The 18,629-nt window shown below is 37.1% G+C and overlaps 2 protein-coding genes and 1 pseudogene across 2 annotated transcripts in view; 1 reads left to right on the forward strand and 2 right to left on the reverse strand.

Annotated features, from left to right (window-relative positions):
• Positions 1-10,618, reverse strand: part of LOC141517418 (sulfotransferase 1B1-like) — a 31,040-nt gene extending 20,422 nt beyond the window's left edge. Inside the window, exons 1-2 of the mRNA XM_074228390.1 lie at positions 10,514-10,618; positions 10,220-10,385 (exon numbers count right to left, since the gene is read on the reverse strand). The gene's annotated coding sequence lies outside the window, so the exon portion shown is untranslated. The remainder of the gene's footprint in view (positions 1-10,219; positions 10,386-10,513) is intronic.
• On the forward strand, positions 4,359-5,428 carry LOC141517419 (mitochondrial glutathione transporter SLC25A39 pseudogene; annotated as a pseudogene).
• A 4,967-nt stretch (positions 10,619-15,585) lies between the features above and the next one.
• The window catches only part of LOC141516030 (sulfotransferase 1 family member D1-like), a 33,796-nt gene continuing 30,752 nt past the window's right edge, over positions 15,586-18,629 (reverse strand). The window contains exon 8 of the mRNA XM_074227373.1: positions 15,586-16,369. Within this exon, the coding sequence (XP_074083474.1) occupies positions 16,257-16,369 (113 nt within the window). The 3' untranslated portion in view covers positions 15,586-16,256. The remainder of the gene's footprint in view (positions 16,370-18,629) is intronic.

The following is an 18,629-nucleotide window of genomic DNA, read 5'->3' on the forward strand; positions in this document are numbered from 1 at the left end:
ATTCTAGTATATTTGCTAAGAAAACTTCAAATGGTATCATGAAGTGTCAAACATGACTTAAATGACTTAACAATAACATATCCATATAAAAGATGTGTATATAGAGACACATGATATATAAGCTATATTTATATCATAATATTTTCTAATATTTTATGTAATATATGGAAATCTTACAAAGAACTTTGTGGATATTATCTCATTTGATTTCCACAATATCCCTGGGATATAGGTTCCATTATCTCCATTTTATTGATGAAGAAAGGGAGCCTGAAAGAGGTTACATGACTTCTTTAGTTTGGTATGATTGGTAAGGACCTGAATCAGAATTTGAACTCAGATCTTCCTTGTCCTAGTCTTTGTTGGTCAGCTGCCCTACAGAAGAGGGAATGACTGCTAAAAGTCAAACCACTACCATTTCAAGGAGCAACTGGTATTAGAATTCAGATCTCATGACTTCCATTCCTAGGTACTTTCCCCATGGTTGTTAAGTCATTTATTTGTTAATGCAATAAATCATTGATTTCTGTACAATTAGTGACTTTGTCAGGAGGACTGTCTTAATGTTTATGGATGTTAATGGAGGTTCTGTAGTCATTTCTTACATTTGCTTTGAATTATATCTTAATTATAGGATGATTCCTGCTAATAGTATCTCACATCTCTATAGCACTTCCTCTCAACAGCCCCCCTGTGGTAAGTGGGATAGTCTTATTTGAGACTATCTTCCACCCACTACTCTTATAGTTAGCAAATGCCCACCATCTGTTATACTTTTTTTACCTGTAGTATTTAATCACTAGCTGCCAAGGAACAAACTCTTCTTCAATCTCTCCCTTCCTATGCTCTTATTTCCATTTTTATTAACTCTCCTTTCTACCCATTCCAACTTTGTCCATTTCTTTCAGGTTGCCCTCTGGAATTCTTGTGCCATGGTGAATGAATTTCTCTTCATTCTGGAACTCTTTGTCTCCTATTCCTTCTTTTGATTTGCTATCACTGAATCAACTTCTCCCAGTAGTTATTGCATCCTCTCTATTACTTTTATTCATATCACATTGGCACATTGGCCCTGTCATTAGAGCTGGAATACTTCTTGCTCTCCACCAACACTTGTAGATTCTCTTTTTCTTTCATTGCTCACTCCCTTGAAGTTCACTCTGTTAAAAATTTGCACTTTATTTAAATTCTATTCGCTACTGTGTATGTAGCCACATGCTATTTGGTATGAGGCAAATATATTCAGGGCCTGGTGTGCTAGATTCTTTTCCTCTTCATCTTCTGCCTCGATACTAAGAGATTTCAGCATACACACTGAGGCTTCTTCACTCTCTCTAAATTCCCATTTCCTCAAACTCTTTAAATCCTATATTTTGTTCTTATACTCATTCTCAATCAAACACAGATATGGTCACTCCCAGGATTTTACCATTACAGTGTTTTACTTTTCCCCTTTAAAAACCTTTAAAAGTCCTCTATTTGACCATAATCTCTTACAATCCTAACTATTCTTATGCCGTACTCCTACTAAATTTATTCTTTTCTGTAATCCTGACCTCAATTTCCTTTCTCTCTTTCCCTTTACATTCTTAGACCATTGTCTTGTTTTGACTTCACTTTTCTCTCTTCCTACTCTGAACATCAAAGATAGCTAATTCAATTCTATACAAAATTGTTTAAATACTGCCAATTTCTTGCCAAATCCTAGCCCTGCATTATTTCACCGTGATTTCTTCCATTTTACTCATTTGATGTTAAATGTAATGAGATTGACTGGATTACACAACAGTTTTTTGGTAACCTACTTCAAAAGCACCACTAAGATAAGCTAAGGTAGTCCTTTTATTCCTACCTAATGGATGCCTCATCTCAATCCCCACAGAAGCTATTTCAGACTTCTGTTGTCCTCAAACCTTCTGTACCCTTCCCTCACCTTGTTCTTTGTTGAGGACATAATTTAACTGTAAAAATTGTCATCTTTTATTGTGGACCCCTTTTCCCTTTCCATTCATCTCAGAACCTCTTCCCATCATCCTCCATTAAGTTCTCCTTTACCCCAGTCTCTGACTTTTCTTTACCAAGGACAAACCCTTTTCACATGCCCTCCCATTTTTCTTCATTTGATTGCCAACTCAACCATCTCCCTCTCTAATCTTTAACCTTTTCCTAATTACTGGTTCCTTTCCTCCATACTTTCAATCATTTCTAAGTCTCTCCCTTCTCTTTCAGATATGACCATTGTTTTTGCTTTACAACATTGGATTTATGCATTTCATTGAGGGTTCAAAGTTAAGGGTGGGGTTGTTGTTGGGAAGTAACCGTGATAATAAAAAAAGAAAAGAATATCAATAAAACATTTGAAAAAGAAAAAAGAAAGGAAAGCTATATTGTGTTGCCAGTATGATACTTGAAACCTTTCCAGTTTGGCAGGACTTATAAGAGCGTATAGACCTCTAACAGAGCTTTTTGGGAACCCACACCCCTATAACTTTTCACTACAAAGAAGCCACGGACCATGATTTTGTGGAGGAAAGACTGATAATTGTAAAGCCTTCAAAATTCAGAATCTCTGTAAACATTTCTTTTTACCCAAATAATGTTTTCTCTAGTTCAATTATTGCCTTTGAAATCTCAATGAAATCTCCTTCCCCAAATTAATACAACCAGAACACTCTGCATATTAGCAGTAACAGTGTGTGATGATCAGCTAAAAAAAAAAATATTGCAATCAAAAATACCATCTCCATCCAAAGGAAGAACTAAGGAGTTTGAATGCAGACTAAAGCATACTCTTTTCACTTTTTAAAATTTGTTTTATGATTTTTTTCTCCTTTTTTTCTCACTCTTCTTTCACAATGTGACTAATATGGTAATATGTTCAACCTAGTTGTGCATGTATAACCTTTATCAGTTTACTTGAAGTCCAGGGAAGAGGGGATGGAGGGATGGGAGGCAGGAAAGAAATATAGAACTTTAAATCTTACAAAAAATGAATGCTGAAAATTATCTTTATGTGTAATTGGAAAAAATAAAAAATAAAATAATAATAGGAAAAAATAAGTGCCAGATATTGTAACTTTGTTTTATAAGTCATTTTGTGCCTAAGATGAACTAAACCTACTAACTAAACCAATGTGTCTATATTCTGGAAGGCACAACTATAAAACAAATGTCCTATCCATAGAGACAACAAAACAGTAAAGGAATGAACACTGGATTTGGAGTCAGAGACCTTGGTTTGAATCCTAAGTCTGCCTGCCCCTTATGATCTGTTTTGACATTGAACTATTCCACAATTGATGAGCATTCCCTTCACTTCCAGTTCTTTGCCATCACCAAAAGGACTCTTATAAGATTTTTGTACAAATAAGTCCTTTTCCTTTGATCTTTTTGGAATACAGACCTAGTAGGGACACTGTTGGGTCAAAGAATATGCCCAATTCTATAACCCTTTTGACATATTTCTAAATTGTTTTCCACAATGGTTGGACCAGTTCATTATTCCACTAACAGTTCATTAGTGTATTTATTTTCTGTCACCTCCTCCAGCATTTGTAATTATTGATCTTTCCCAGGTCTTGACTTGTCTGAGGCAATACCCATTTGTTAGTAGATAAAGGGTCTAAGGATATGAATGGTCAGTTTAAATGAAGAAATCAAAGGATGAACAATAACAATTGTTGCTAGGTATGAGGTTGTTTTAATTTGCATTTTTAAATTATTAGTGACTTAGAATATTTTTCATATGACTACAGATAATTTTGATTTTTTTTCTTAAAATTAATTGTTCACATCATTTGACCATATATTAATTGAGGAATGACCCTTAATTTTATAAATTTGACTCTGCTCCCTATATATTTGAGAAATGAAGCCTTTATAAAGAAATTTGTTGTTAAATTTTTTAAATATGTATCATTGTCTATGGTAACTTTTAGCAAAATGTAATTTCTCTAATTCTTTCACTTAATTAGGTCTATTTTGGTTTTTGTCTGAGATCAGGTTTGTCTTTTTAAAAGATTCAGCTGAAGCATAATTCAGCCCTTTATTTTATTTCTCTGTGCGTCTTTCTAGTTTTAGTGTGTCTCTTGTAAATGATATATCCAAGAAGTTGCCAAATCCAGGTTTCTTTCTTTATAACATCTCTTATATCTGACTCCTTCTCTCCATTTAATAACGTTTTGGTCTCAATTCAAATTCTCAGTGCTCTTTACCTTCATCATGACGGATTCCTGATTGAGCTTCCTGACCACAGAATAGTTGGTGCCTTATTCTAACCCATCCTCAAAGGGGCAGCTCAGTCGTTCAATGGGTAGAGTACTGGGAAGATGTGGGTTCAAATGTGGCCTCAGACCCTGGATGCCCCCAGGACTCAGTACTTCACCACTGTCCATCCATGCGTGAAGCAAGAGGCAGTATAATGGCAGAGGAGGCACCTGGGGGCATTAGTCCCCTGTAGCAGATGGTGGCATCAGGCACAGGGGCACTTGTTATCTCCATTTTCATGACCCCACTGGATGTGGTAAAGGTTTGGCTACAGTCCCAGTGTCCTCCCTTCAGTGGCCTGGCACAGTCCCAGGGATCCTGGAGCATCCCCTCTCCTAAATGGAAGTGTATACTTTACTGCAATGGAATTCGAGAGCCCCTCTCTTTGGGTCAGAATGGTTCTCATTGTGCCTGCAATCTGGTCTTAATATCCCACCTACTTCACAGGAGCCATGGGCCCCTTTTGTGGAAATCACTTGGCCTGAGGGGGCCAGGACCTTTTGGAGTGGTCTTCCTGTAACTCTAGTGGTGACTGGGCCTACCACTGCCATCTATAACCCTTTTGACATATTCCTAGATGTAGGACCAGCTGAAGGGTTTTTTAATGCAGTTAAGCTGTGATTTCTGACACTTGTGCCCCCAAGGTGGCAGAAGCCATGGCCTGACTGGGCACTGTGACTAGGACCAGCCCCCTGGAGCTGGGCAGAATGCAACTTTAGGCCTAGTCTCTGTCCTATGGGGAACTTGGGGCCTGTGTCAGGGAAGCAGTGTCTCAGGGAGGCTGGTGCTCTCTGTGGCTTGGATGGGGTGCCACTGCATTGAGTCCTTAGATGGCAGCCAAAGATCAGACTTCAGTCAGTGTCAGCTTTGTGGCTGGAGCTTTCTCCTGAGCAGTGGATGCTGTGCTCACACTTCCTTTGGATGTGGTCAGATGGAACTGGGAAGTCTGGGAGCTTTGAGAGTGACACTTCTGTGTTCCCCCTCCACCCGGCTGCTGCTCTGACAAAGTCAAGCTGAGTCTGGGGCCAGAGGACTCTTTGCAGGCTTCCTCCCACAGATCATCAAAGCAGTGCCCCCCTTTGCCATCATGATCAGCACATATGGATTTAGCAAAAATATTTTCCAGAGGATGAACTTGGAAAAATGCCCTTGGGGACCCTGAGGGGAGAGTGGGAGAGAGAGATGGAAGCTATCAACCTTCAGGGGCCTCCTGAGGAGACCAGCTATGACCCTCTGCAGGAAAAGGGGACTCAAACAAACTTTCCTCATCATGAGAGCTATGGGGGCCACCTTTTGTTCTCTATGACCGGGGTGAGTAAGATACCCACTCCACTTTCCCTCCTAACTGGCAATACTAGGGCACCATACAGGGAATAAAACTCCCCTCTTCCTCCATGTTTTCTTCCCACTTTCCTACAGACCAAATGCCCCCACACCTCCCCAGTTCACATCCTCTCCTTCCTTAGTAACAGCTACCCTTTATCTTCTCTTCTGGACCTCTATTTCAGTCCCTGGTCCTGCTTTGTCTTAAATCTTCTACTTGTTGGGAAAAAAAGAATGAAAGACAAACAAAAAAATCAATCCATCCTCAACATAGCTATCAAAGTGATTCCAACTTAAATATAGATCTAACCATGTCATCCCATTACCTGAAAAAATTCAGTGTTTCCTTATTGCCTCCAGTATTTACGTTTCTGTTTAGCTTTTCACATCCTATAAAAACTCACCTCAACTTATCTTTCCAGTTTCATTTATATTACTCTCCCTCCTACACTTTGATCCTGTCAAACTAATCTTTTCTCTGTTCATTTCTCACAACAAAGCTGTGACCTATGTCCTGTTCTTATCTTATTTTATACTTAGTGAAAATGATTCTCAGATGAGTGAAATGATTCACTCAAGATGACACAGCTTGTTAGGATTGGAAATGGAATTCAACAACAGTTCATTTTACTTGATTAAGCTTCTCCCAGATATCAGGCACCGTGTTAGCCACTGGTAATAAAAAGACCCCAAATATCTGAAAATAGAGTCTGCCTACAGAGTGTGTCAGTAGATGTTTAACAACCAGATTTGGTTTGGGGGAGGAAATACATACAAAACATATTTTTAAGTGTAATTTGCATTATAAACATTTTTTCTTCATCTTTTTAAGTCTAGACAATCAAAAAACCAAATTGTCCTGATTTGTTGCCTTTGCAGATTTCTGAGATATAAATGCTCATTATTAGAATTTAATAATCAGTTCTTGTGATAGATATTGATAGCTCCAGCACACCACTGTGGCCTGCTTCCAAAAAGTTTGCATTCTTGGGGGTGGCTAGGTGGTGCAGTGGATAGAGCTCAGGAGTACCTGAGTTCAAATACTGCCTCAGACACTTAATAATTACCTAGCTATTTGGCCTTGGGCAAGCCACTTAACCCCATTGCCTTGCAAAAAAAATAAGTTTGCATTCTCTGGGGGTGGGGAATAAGATGAGCCAAAGTGCATAAAAAGTGGTTCATAGTATATTAATGTAATAGAATATTGTGTTGTAAAAATGAAGAAAAAGATTACTATAAAGAAGCATTAAAAAACTTACATGAACTGATGTGAACTGAAGTAAGCAGCATCAAGGAAACAGTATACACAATGACTATAACAATGTGAATGAAAAGAATAACAACCACAAAACAACTGAAAATAAATGTTACAAAATTTCAAAGTTCAAACCTGGCATCAAAAAATAGATAAAAGAAGATACTTCATTCTATTATTTCACTGAGAGGGGCCCACAGCTGCTTAATTTTGTACATATTAGGAAATTTTTTAAAGTACTTAATTGATTTTGCTGATTAAAATTTTTTTCTTCCATTTTTTCTTTTTAAAAAATTCTTTATTATATAAAAATTCTCTTGGAAGAAGAATTACAGAGAGTATTTAAATGATGTCAAAACAAAAGATATGAAAAATTATTTTAAAAGTAATATAAAATCTCTTTCAAGAGAAAGAGAAAACCAATAATTAATTAGTGGGATCACAAAAAGCCTCTTAAAGAATCTTAACTGTGAAGATGTTTTAGAAAGAAAAAATAAAACCCAGACACTATACACTACTATAGTAGTACTTTAAATAAATTTAAAACTAATAATTAGTTGGTACTTCAGCTTTTTCAACATCAGGAAAGTGTTTTTTTTTTTTTTTTTTTTGTGAGGAGGCAGTATCCAGTGAAGGGATTTCATCAATTGCAGGGAACTCTCAGCATGATTGCAACTTTTTTGTAATAAGCTTAGAGAGAAGATTGGAAGGGAAAAAGCTTACACCATGACAGCACTATGATAAACACTTTTATAAATATTACCTTTTTTGATCCTCACAGCTACTATGTGAGGTAGGTAATATTATTATCTCTATTATGGAAACTGAGGTAGACTGAGTTTAAATGACTTGTCCAGTCACCCAGTTAAGAATTATCTGAAGGGGCAGCTAGGTGGCGCAGTGGATAGAGCACTGGCCCTAGAGTCAGGAGGACCTGAATTCAAAATCCAGCCTCGGATTGTTAATACTTACTTAGACTTGTAACTTTGGATAAGTAGCAACCTTATTGCTTTGTAAAAATCCTCATATATATATATATATGTATGTATGTATTATCTATCTATCTATCTATCTATCTATCTATCTATCTATCTATCTATCCATCTATCTATCCATTTATCTATCCATCTATCTATCTATCCATTTATCTATCTATCTATCATCTAGATAGAATACTGATCCTGGAATTTGGAGGACCTGAGTTAAATTCGACCTCCAACACTTAATAATTATCTAGCTGTGTGACCTTGGGCAACTCATTTAACCCCATTGCCTTGCAAAAACAAACAAAAAAGAATTATCTGAGACTGGATATCAATTTAGGTCTTCCTGACCCTGTTTGCCTCATTTTCTACATCTGTACAATGAGTTGCAGAGGGAAATGGCAAACCTCTCCACTATTTTTTCCAAGAAAACCCTCAAATGGGATCATGAAGAGGCATAAATGAATGAAACAATTAAATAACAACCAAAAAACCAACTTCCTGACTCTAAGTCCAGAGCTCTATCCATGGTACCACCAGTTAGCCTGGCATCCTATGATGTTAAGTGACTTGTCCATAGTTAAGTAGTGAGGATGTCAGAGGTAGAATTCCAGTTCAGATTTTTCTAACTTTGCTCTACTCTATTTTCCAGGAAGGAAAAAGGAAAACTTCAGTGGGCACATCAATCCATGGGTCATTCCAAGGTTCTGAGATCTACCTAAACTGTACTTTTCAGGACCACCAAAGGACCAGAATGAATTCTAAAGACAGGCTACAGCTGGGAAACAGAGGAACAAAATCAAGGACTCTTGATCAAATTATTTCAATATGAGAACCCCAAAGAGCTTGGATGGTTAAAATCACTTATATTCTGATTATAGAAGAGAAATTCTTTTCCTGTTTTCAAGATTCAGAGGGCAGAGTTGTTCTGAAAAAATGTTTCATTATGAATTCCATTCTCAGTCCTTTTAAATCCTGTTCTTGGAATACTTCCATTTGACTGGAGGCTGAGGCTCTTGGGATAACACTTTTATGTCAAAGTTTTCCTAGGAGTTGAAAAAAGCTGAAAAAGAAAATAGTAGGAGCATCGAATATTTGGGAGTGAAGTGAGGGGAGTTTCTTTATTTAATTTTCAACATCAATGTTTTGATACTAGCAAAATCAGGGCTCAGGCTAGGAGTTCTGTTTAGGTTATATATATTAGAAGTTTTTAAAAAATAATGACAAATACTCTAGGGTGACATAAATCTATAAGATTAGCTTCAGGAGCTTCAGAGCCCAAGATGGTATTGTTTCCATTTTTAGTTAAGTTCAAAGGAGAGGGAATGATGAGTGAGGTAGTAAAAAGAGCCCTGGAGTAGACAGGGACAATATTTCAGTTATGGTAGAGCAATAAATTGGTCCAAACCATTTGGCAAACAAATCAGGATTATGCAAGGAAAGTTGCAAATTGTTAATAGCCTCTGATTCAATGATTCCATTACTTAAATTCTACCCCAAGGAGGTTAGTAGCAACTAGAAAGAACCCATGTTACCAAAGATGTCCTCAGCAGCATTATTTGCAATAAAAATAAAACTGAAAACAAAACCTCTTCTCAAGGATTAGTGAATGACTGATCACACTGCAAAGAAGGTTGAATGTAAAAAATTCAGAGATGTATGAGAGGAATGTGAAGAGATGAAGAGTTAAGAAAGCAGAATCCACAGAACAATATCCACAATAACCTCTAGCATATATTTTAAGATTCTTTTCATAAAATGGGATTTGGGTTAAAACTTGAATATCATATATTCCATATTTAACATATTGTCAAATATCATACAGTGTGATATAACAGAAAAGAGCCCAGAGGTCTGGTCCTGAATGCCACTAATCATTAATGCTCAAAGGGCTTCCCTCACACATATATAACAAATCATTTCCTTCCTGAGTTTTGTTTCCTTCATTTGTAAAACAAATTGGATAATCTCTAGGACCCTTCTAGTTATAAAAATTTAGGCACCTTGTGTCTTGATGAATTTGACCCAATTAATTAATTAATTCAGTTTATCAATAGAATGAACCTTAGAGAGCATACCGATCTTTTCAAGTGTGAGGGACCCTCTTTCACATTACACCCTTCCACATAATAATACACAGGGTGTGGACAGTCATTAAATGAGAAAATATGAGTACATATGTACTTTTTGCAAAAATTCTGGAACCCAAAGATTGGTATAACCATTGATCAAGCCTCTCATGTTGTCTATAGAAGTGGAACACAGCTTTCAACCCAGATTGTCCAATGCCAGTTCCTCTGAGTTCTCCAGGACCCCACATCTGACAGTATTGGAGTTTGAGAAATTTAACCATATGGTAAAGGAAGACCTGGGTGAGAATCAAAGGACTTACCCCTTGGATCAGGAATTCAATCTTTACAAGTCTTCTTTCACTTTTCTTCTGTTTGGAACCTTTCTCACTTCTGTTCCTGGCAATTTGATTCCTGACGTCAATTTATACTCATTGCAAAGAGATAAGAGAGGCTTCCTGCCCAGGGATTTATTCTCCTCTTGGAAACCTTTGGGGAAAAGCCCATGGAAATGAGTGCAGGGTAGACTTGGCCTATGGCCATGGTTTTACAAACAGAACAGGAAATATTAAAATAGAAAGAAAATAGATATCCCACACTCCCCCTCAAAGACTTACCAGGAAGAAAAAACAGAAATGTTCAACTTCTGCAGTAGCTACTCAGCTAGGAGTTAAAGTCTACAGTCGAACAAGTTTCCTGAAAACAAAATAGGGAGGGCCAGTTGGAGGAGAACTCGTTATACAATTGTGAGTTCAGGGACTTGGGCATGGAGCCAAGGAAGAAAGAAGGTTGCAATTACAAAGAGCAAGACTGGACAAGTGATTTCTTTACAAGGTTTTTAATTGCTTGTTGGAGCAAAAAATAGGAAAAAAAAGTAAAATCCAGTAAGGAATGTTGCAGGCAGGATGGGTGCACCCTACCTGAACTTTGTGGTACTTCTATAGTACTATCTGAGGGTACTGAAGGATACCTATCCCATCTCCATGTTCCTCACTGAATAGTTGCATTAAAGCCAGCTCTGTGATTTTAATACATAAAGATTTTTAATAGCATTACAGGACCCCTGTCCAAAGACTTGAAAAGTATCATTATATGCCCCACCCCTATTTACATGTGGATAACTATTAAGTTTGTAAGACTAGCTAATTATTGCAATTATGTCTCCAGGGAATGAAGCTGTGCTTAGCCTTTGACCAGTTATAGTGCCACTAGGCCTATATTTCAAAGTGATTAAAGAAGATTTATTTAATTTTTGAATTTTTTTATTTTTCATTTCCCCCCTCAGTTATATGGAAACAAAAAACTTTTAACATTTATGTAAACAATGCTGAGTTCTAAATTGTTTTCTCCCTCTCCTTTCCCCTCCTTGAAAAGGCAAACAATTTGATATAGATTATTCATGTGTAGTCATATAAAACATTTCCATATGAGCTATGCTACAAAAAGAAAACACACACCAAAAATAAGAAAAGTAAAGGAAATGGAAAAAAATGTGCTTCATTCTGCATTCATACACCTTGGGTTCTTTTTTCTGAAAGTACATGGCATTTTTCATCATGAATCCTTTGGAATTGTCATGGATCAATTGTATTGCTGAGAAGAGCCCATATAGTTAATAGTTGATCATCATACAATATTGCTGTTACCATGTATATGCTTCTCCTGGTTCTGCTTATTTCACTTTGTATCAGTTCCCTATCAGTTTTATCTGGTTTCTCTCTCTCTCTGTGTATGCTGTTATATGTATCTGTGTATATATATATATATACATATATATATATATGTATATATATATATTATATTTCTTTAGATATAATAAATGGGAGGTTTAATTTAAAGGGATCGCCACTTGCATTGAGGAAGACAGGTAAGTTTCTTTTCTTTTTTTTTTTAGGCTTTTGCAAGGCAAATGGTGTTAAGTGGCTTGCCCAAGGCCACACAGCTAGGTAATTACTACGTGTCTGAGGCCGGATTTGAACCCAGGTACTCCTGACTCCAGGGCCGGTGCTTTATCCACTATGCCACCTAGCCACCCCTGAAAGTTTCTTTTTCACAAGATGCAATTGGGATTGAAATTAGAAGGAAGAGTGGGAAGTCAGAAAGCAGAGAAGAGAAAGCTGATCATTCCACACATAGAGGACAGTCAGTCATAAGTGAGGATATGGAGTATTTTGCTCAAGGACAGAAAGTAAGCTATTGTAACTGGGTCATAGAGCATTTGGAAGGGATTATAGTGTAAGAAGACTGGATGAGTAGGAAAGCATAAAGATGAGAAGGATTTTAAAAGCCAAACACAAGAATTTATCCTGGAAATAGAAGGGAGGCATTGAAGTTTACTGAGTGTGGTGGAAGTGGGATTAGATATCAGTTGGGCTTCAGTCAAATCATGACTTTTGACTTGAAGATGGAAGAGACTTGAGGCAGGGAGAGCAGTTCTCATTTTCACTGTGACCTTCAATCCCTCCACTCTTCAGTGCTCTCCCCAGTTATCACCTAAGTTTTGGCTACAGTCTTCTCCCTTCCCTTTCTCAACCTTCGGTGAACTAATTCCAGTCTATACCTTTGCCCCCTTATCTTATCATCAAGCACACCTGGCCAAGTTTCAACCTTGAATCACTACCAGCATTTGTAACCTTTTACTCTTATTGATCTGCTATTGAACAGAGTTGGAGAAAAACCACAAACCTACTGGTTGGGTCCTTTATAAATTTAGGTGTTTTTTATATATATATGCTTTCTATAGTCAGGTGCCATTGTTCATTTATATATTTTTTACACTTCCTTAATTTATTCCTATCTGATTCATCACACCAGTTATCCAGACTTTTTCATCTCTCCTCAAATCTTCCATGGCAATGCCTCCTCCAATTCTCTCAGTTAAGGACTTTGTCTTATACTTTATCAAAAAAAAAATTGAGCCTATTTGCCTCACTCTTTTCCTCTCTTCATTTCATTCCATTTCCTTCATTTCAGTTGTCTTCTTCCTCTATCTCCTCTCCTTTCTCACATGAAGAGATGTCCCTTTTCTTTGCCAAGCCTTCCTGTCCACTCTGTTGCATCTTGTCTTCTCCAGTAGATTGCCTCCTCTGTCATCCCCACTCTCTCACTAATCTTCAATCTCTCCTTTTCTACTAGTGCCTGGGACCTTGCCCATGTCTCCTTCATACTTAAAAAAATCTCAACTGATTTATCTATCCCTCCTACTGGTCATTCTTTATCTCATGTCCCTTTCATAGTCAAGCTCCTTGAGAAAACCATGCCAATCAGTGCCTCAACTTTCTTCTTGCTCTCTTCTTAACTCTGGTATCTATTTTCCTACTGTATCATTGAATAGTAACAGCTTTCTCTAAATCTGTCAAAGATTTCTCAATGAACAGGTCTATGACTTTTTCTCATTTATATTGCAAAGATGTTTATGACCACTTAACCAGCCGTTGAAACTTCTTGCATGTGGAAATGGTGGCAAACGGTGTTGGTACTACATGTTTCCATACATGATTGCTATGGTGATCTTTTTCTATTTCCACCACATTGTGTTATAGGGCTCTTGACTATTCCTCTTGTTTCTTGACTTATTCCAGGAATTAGTACAGTGTCTGGCACATAGTAGGTACTTAATGATATTTATTATATAGTAGAGTTAAATTGACCCCTGAAACTATCCTTGATGGAAGAAACTCTTGTAGAGAATGGGCCCACCACATCTGCCAAACCCATTGCCAACTGCTGTCCAAATGCCATTCATGAATAGCTAAGCCCAAGCATTTCAGAGACAGCATTATCCTTCCACTGTCCTAGATCACTGATCTAATTTCGATCCAGTCCCTATGATTATTATTGAAAAAGAGAATTCTCTTCAATTTTCTCTTGTGGAGAGGGGTCTGCCATCCATGCCATAACCAACCCAAATTGTTGATTAATGTCTACCACCAGAGTAGGCAAGTCAGCTTGGCTAGAATAGCAGGGCATATGAAAGTATGGGTCTAATCACACTTGCTGCTTCAGACTTAGGTGAATAAAACCCAGGACCCACAACCCAAGATTTTTAGGAAATGATGCAATGTTTAGACCCTGATTCTTTGTTGATTTCTTCTGAAGGTGAGTTAACCCATTGGCCCTCAAACTCCACCTTCTGGGCTATCCCTACCACTACCAGCACTAAGGGAAAATATGCACAGGTAAACCAAACACACTACATATTGCTAGTCCTGATGCCAGGCTGGGATGTTTGTGGCAACAGTCTTGTGGAGTTTTGACCTGATAACTGTCTATTTAGTGATTTTAATTAATGTTCCATGGTTTGATCTGGTAAAAAGAAGCATCATATGGTGGCTTTTTAAGGTTTCAGAATTGATGATGACCCTTAGTCTTTCTTCAATCTGGATGTACTTTTCAAGGCTCTGTATTTGGGAGGCAGCTGGTGTAGATGCTTATTGAAAATAAGACAGCAAGGTGGTATTGTGAGGCTCTCCTAGTTACTATGAGCTGGTTTAATATTGACTGGAATATTTAAATTTAATGAAATATTTAAAAGAGACTTTATTAGACAAACAGGAGAATTTAAGGGCACAAACTAGTCATGAACTAGCCCTGGAAATGAAGAAAGGTGATGAGGATGGAGGATCATTGGTGATTCCTTATATCATGAAATCAAAGAATGACAACTGAGGGATCTTTTTCCATCTACAACCAAGAATATATCTGTTGACTTCATTAAGTAGCCTCAGTTGGACTGTAGGTAGTACAGGAGTACAACTGAAAAAGGGAGTATAATGAGAGGAGAGCAGTTGAGGAGGAATAGTTGGCAGAGAGACTAGGAATCAAATATGAATAGTCTGAATCCTTGGAAAAAAGAGAGTGAACTTTTTTCTGAATTTCCATTGCTCTAACAATTGATCCCTCATCATTTTTGCCTTTGTTCTTTTGTTGCTTCTTATGTGATTCACCTTTTAAAGAAGACTGTAAGCTTTCTGAGAGTAGAGGCCATGTGTTCTATTTTTATATCCTGTGTGTGCTTGTTCAGTAAATATTAGTTTATTTGATTAAAAGTGATGGCAAATGCCCCCAAATAATTTATAAAAAATACAATCTGAGAAGATAACAATTGAATTTTTTTTGTTTGTTTTTGCAAGGCATTGGGGCTAAGTGACTTGCCCAAGGTCACAAAGGTAAGTATTAAGTGTCTGAGGCTGAATTTGAACTCAGGTTCTAACTGAATTTAGGACTAGTGCTCTATCCATTGCATCACCTAGTTGCCCCAGTAACAATTGAATCTTGCCACTTTTGTTATTTTTTAACTCTTTTGCTTTCTTGATGTCATTTTATATCATCATAAAATGCAAAATATCCATTAAGTCTATAAAGCAGTCTTCTTGATTAGCTGAAATTTAGGTATTGGACCATCTAAGGGTGAATCTGTCCATTCTTTCCCTTGTATAGATTCAGTTAAAAACTTAACATTGATTTGGCACTTCCCAGTGCCTGTGGAAGGTGACAATGTGGGATTAAGGAGCTCATTTTCTTGAAAATTGTTTCAAGGTCTTACAGATCTCAAAGCTTCTCTCCTGCTGAGATATTCTTCTACTAGGAATCCATAATGTAAGTCTTTCTACTATCCATATATTTGTATTACAAAGAAACATGGTTCACAGAGCTATGATCGGCAATTTTGATACCTGGGGCAAACATCAAAATGGTATCCCAAATTAACTTTATAATGTATGATATAAAAACGATACAGGAAATAATTAAGACCAAGTCAGTTGAGTAGAAGAGAGGCAAGGACATTGAATTCTGTTGAGTGCATATCATAGGAAATAGCTAGGTGAATACCTTGATTGGGAACTTGGTGGGTCCTGACTAGGGGACAAATTTACTTGACACATTTTCTACCTTATGGTAGTTTTCACTTTGAACTAACTAATCTTTGCTAATGAGTCTACTCACGAGCTGTCAAAAAAGCACAAATCAAAATTTCAGAGCCTTATAATCTTTTAAAACCTCCATTAAAAAATTTCAAACTTCCAAATTTTAATGCTTTTGGACAAAGCCCCACCTGTCCAACTTGAGTTACAACTAGTATATAGTAGAAAGTTATGTCATTGCATACTTTAAAAATTCTTGTTTCATGATGTAATTCTTTAAGACAATGCAAACATCCAAGTAGACAATTTATTGGGAAATATTGGAGAATCATTCTTGACATCTTCTGAAGTATAGGTTTTGGACTTTTCTCAGCATTATATATATTCAAAGTACTAAGCTAGGCAATTGTAGAAGCTCATAGCCTATACATATTTTCATTAAGTAATTTTTGCCTTTACAAACATCTCAGAGATTTGGAGGAAAAGGCTAAATTCTTCAAATCTCTGCTCGAAACTTCAGTGTGGTCCCTTCCATTTGCTCGTTATAATGTTTTTCAAATGCCTCATACTGGGCCACAGTGAACTGATTCTTCCAGTCACCTGAAATTCCTGGCAGAAAAGAAAGGGTAGAATATTATAATACCCATTCACCCCCAAACCATTTTAAATCTATTTTCCAAATCATGGCCCAAATCTTGTATTTTGATTTCAGAGTTATGCTCTTCCTGTTTCTCAAATTTCTTTCGATTCTCCAGGTGTGCAATTCCTGTGGCTTTTCTAAGATTATGTAAGCAATCATGGTTTAAATAACTCTTGAATCACCCAGGAAAGGACTCTGGAATTCAAAATTGGAACAGTTAAATCTGCTCGCTAATTTTATTGAACCCAGATTCTGAATATGAAGAATTCAGAAATATTTCCATCAAATATTTTAGAATGAAAGGGGATGAAATATGCCTTTTTAAAGAAGGTAGGCCAGCTGCTCTAGGTAATATCAATATTGTTCTTAGTTGCTGATGTTCTCCAATTATTTCAGTCCTGTGACCTCATTTTAAGGTTTTCTTGGCAAAGTTACTACAGTGATTTGCCATTTCCTTTTCCAGTTCGTTTTACTGATGAGGAAACTGAGGCTACCATTCTTAAGAGACTGCCCCTATAGCTGGTAGATGTCTGAGGTCAAATGAACTCAGGAAAATGAATCTTCCTGATTTCAAGTCCAGGACTCTCTCCACTATACCAAGAATCTCTTTAGTTTTTTCTTATAGCTTAGGTATCTATAGCTGGTAAGAGAATGAATAGCATGATAGCATTTAATTCTATAATAACCTTCAGCCTTCATTCAGGATGTCCCCAAAGTCTTAGAATAGTTTTAAGTTTCAAATTAATAGGTTTATCATTGTTCTGTCTTGTTCAATTCTTTGTAACCCCACTTGGGATTTCCTTGGCAGAGATATTGAAGTGGTTCACCATTTCCTTTCCCATCTCATTTTACAGTTAAGAAAACTGAGTCAAGTAGGGTCAAATGACTTGCCCAGGGTCTTATAGCTAGTAGGTGTCTGAAGCCATATTTGAAGATATTTTCTTGATTCTAAGCCAGGTACTCTATCCACTGTAGCACCACCACTTAGCTGCTCCCAAGTTAAAAGATAAATGTATAACATTGTTGAATCTGTGAAACCTTTTTATATTTTAAGTTTAAAAACTAAAAATTTCACTAAGACTTTCAGACCACCTCAGATAGTACTTCAAAGTTCATAAAATATTTGATAATTTCCTTTTTAATAAAAAGTAACATTTATATAGTGCTTATTATATGGCAGGCGCTGTGCTAAGTGCCTTTTCGATCCTCATAAGTTCTCTAGGTACTATTATTATTATTATCCCCATTTTAAGAGGAAACTGAGGCAGACAGAGGTTAAGTGATTGACCCATGATCACATGGTTATTGTTTATTTTTGGATCTGAACTTGAGTCTTTCTGATTTCAGAGCTTGCACTCTGCCCTAGCCTCCTGGCCTACCTATTTGTCTAGGAAAATCCAATTTTAGCAAATCCCAATAATGTACTTTATTATTTTAATAAATGTGGGAATTAAATATCTCCATATCTCCAAATTTGTTAAATTAGATAGAGTCAGGGATTTTTTATCTTTCCCCCAATAATTATAGTGCCTTGAAGTTAGGGACTGTCTTTTGCCTCATGTTTAGCATGATGCCTTAGCATAGTAGACTCTCTTTTACTTTTTTACATTTTTGCAAGGCAAATGGGGTTAAGTGGCTTGCCCAAGGCCACACAGCTAGGTAATTATTAAGTGTCTGAGACTGGATTTGAACTCAGGTACTCCTGACTCCAGGGCTGGTGCTCTATCCACTGTGCTACCTAGCCGCCCCCTCTTTTATTTTTTAAATTTTTGCAAGGCAATGGGGCTAAGTGACATGCCCAAGGTCCCAAGCTAAGTTAGATTAAGTGTCTGAGGCCGCATTTGAACTCAGATCCTCCCTACTCTAGGGCCAATTCTCTATCCACTGAGCCACCATAATTGCCTCTTATAGAAAATTCTTAATAATTATTCATTAAGCTGGACTGAATTGAATTGCTGGGCAATACGAGCAGAATACAGCTGAGCTAGGATAAACCCCAATAGCTACTCTTAGCTCTACACCATTTCAACCATCTATCCATCCACAACTTTTTCTCAAAATTGATTCACTGGTTCTTGCCCTTTGTTATTGAAGAAGACCAAAACAACATCACTATGTTAGAGACAAATTGCAGAGTGTCTGACTGTGACTGATCAGACTAATATGATCTCAGAATGCTCTCCTATATGTTGGGCACAAATTGTCCATGTGAACACCTGGGGTGGGTAC

Source organism: Macrotis lagotis, chromosome 3 (assembly GCF_037893015.1).
Source record: "Macrotis lagotis isolate mMagLag1 chromosome 3, bilby.v1.9.chrom.fasta, whole genome shotgun sequence".
In the NCBI taxonomy this organism is placed as follows: Eukaryota; Metazoa; Chordata; class Mammalia; order Peramelemorphia; family Peramelidae; genus Macrotis; species Macrotis lagotis.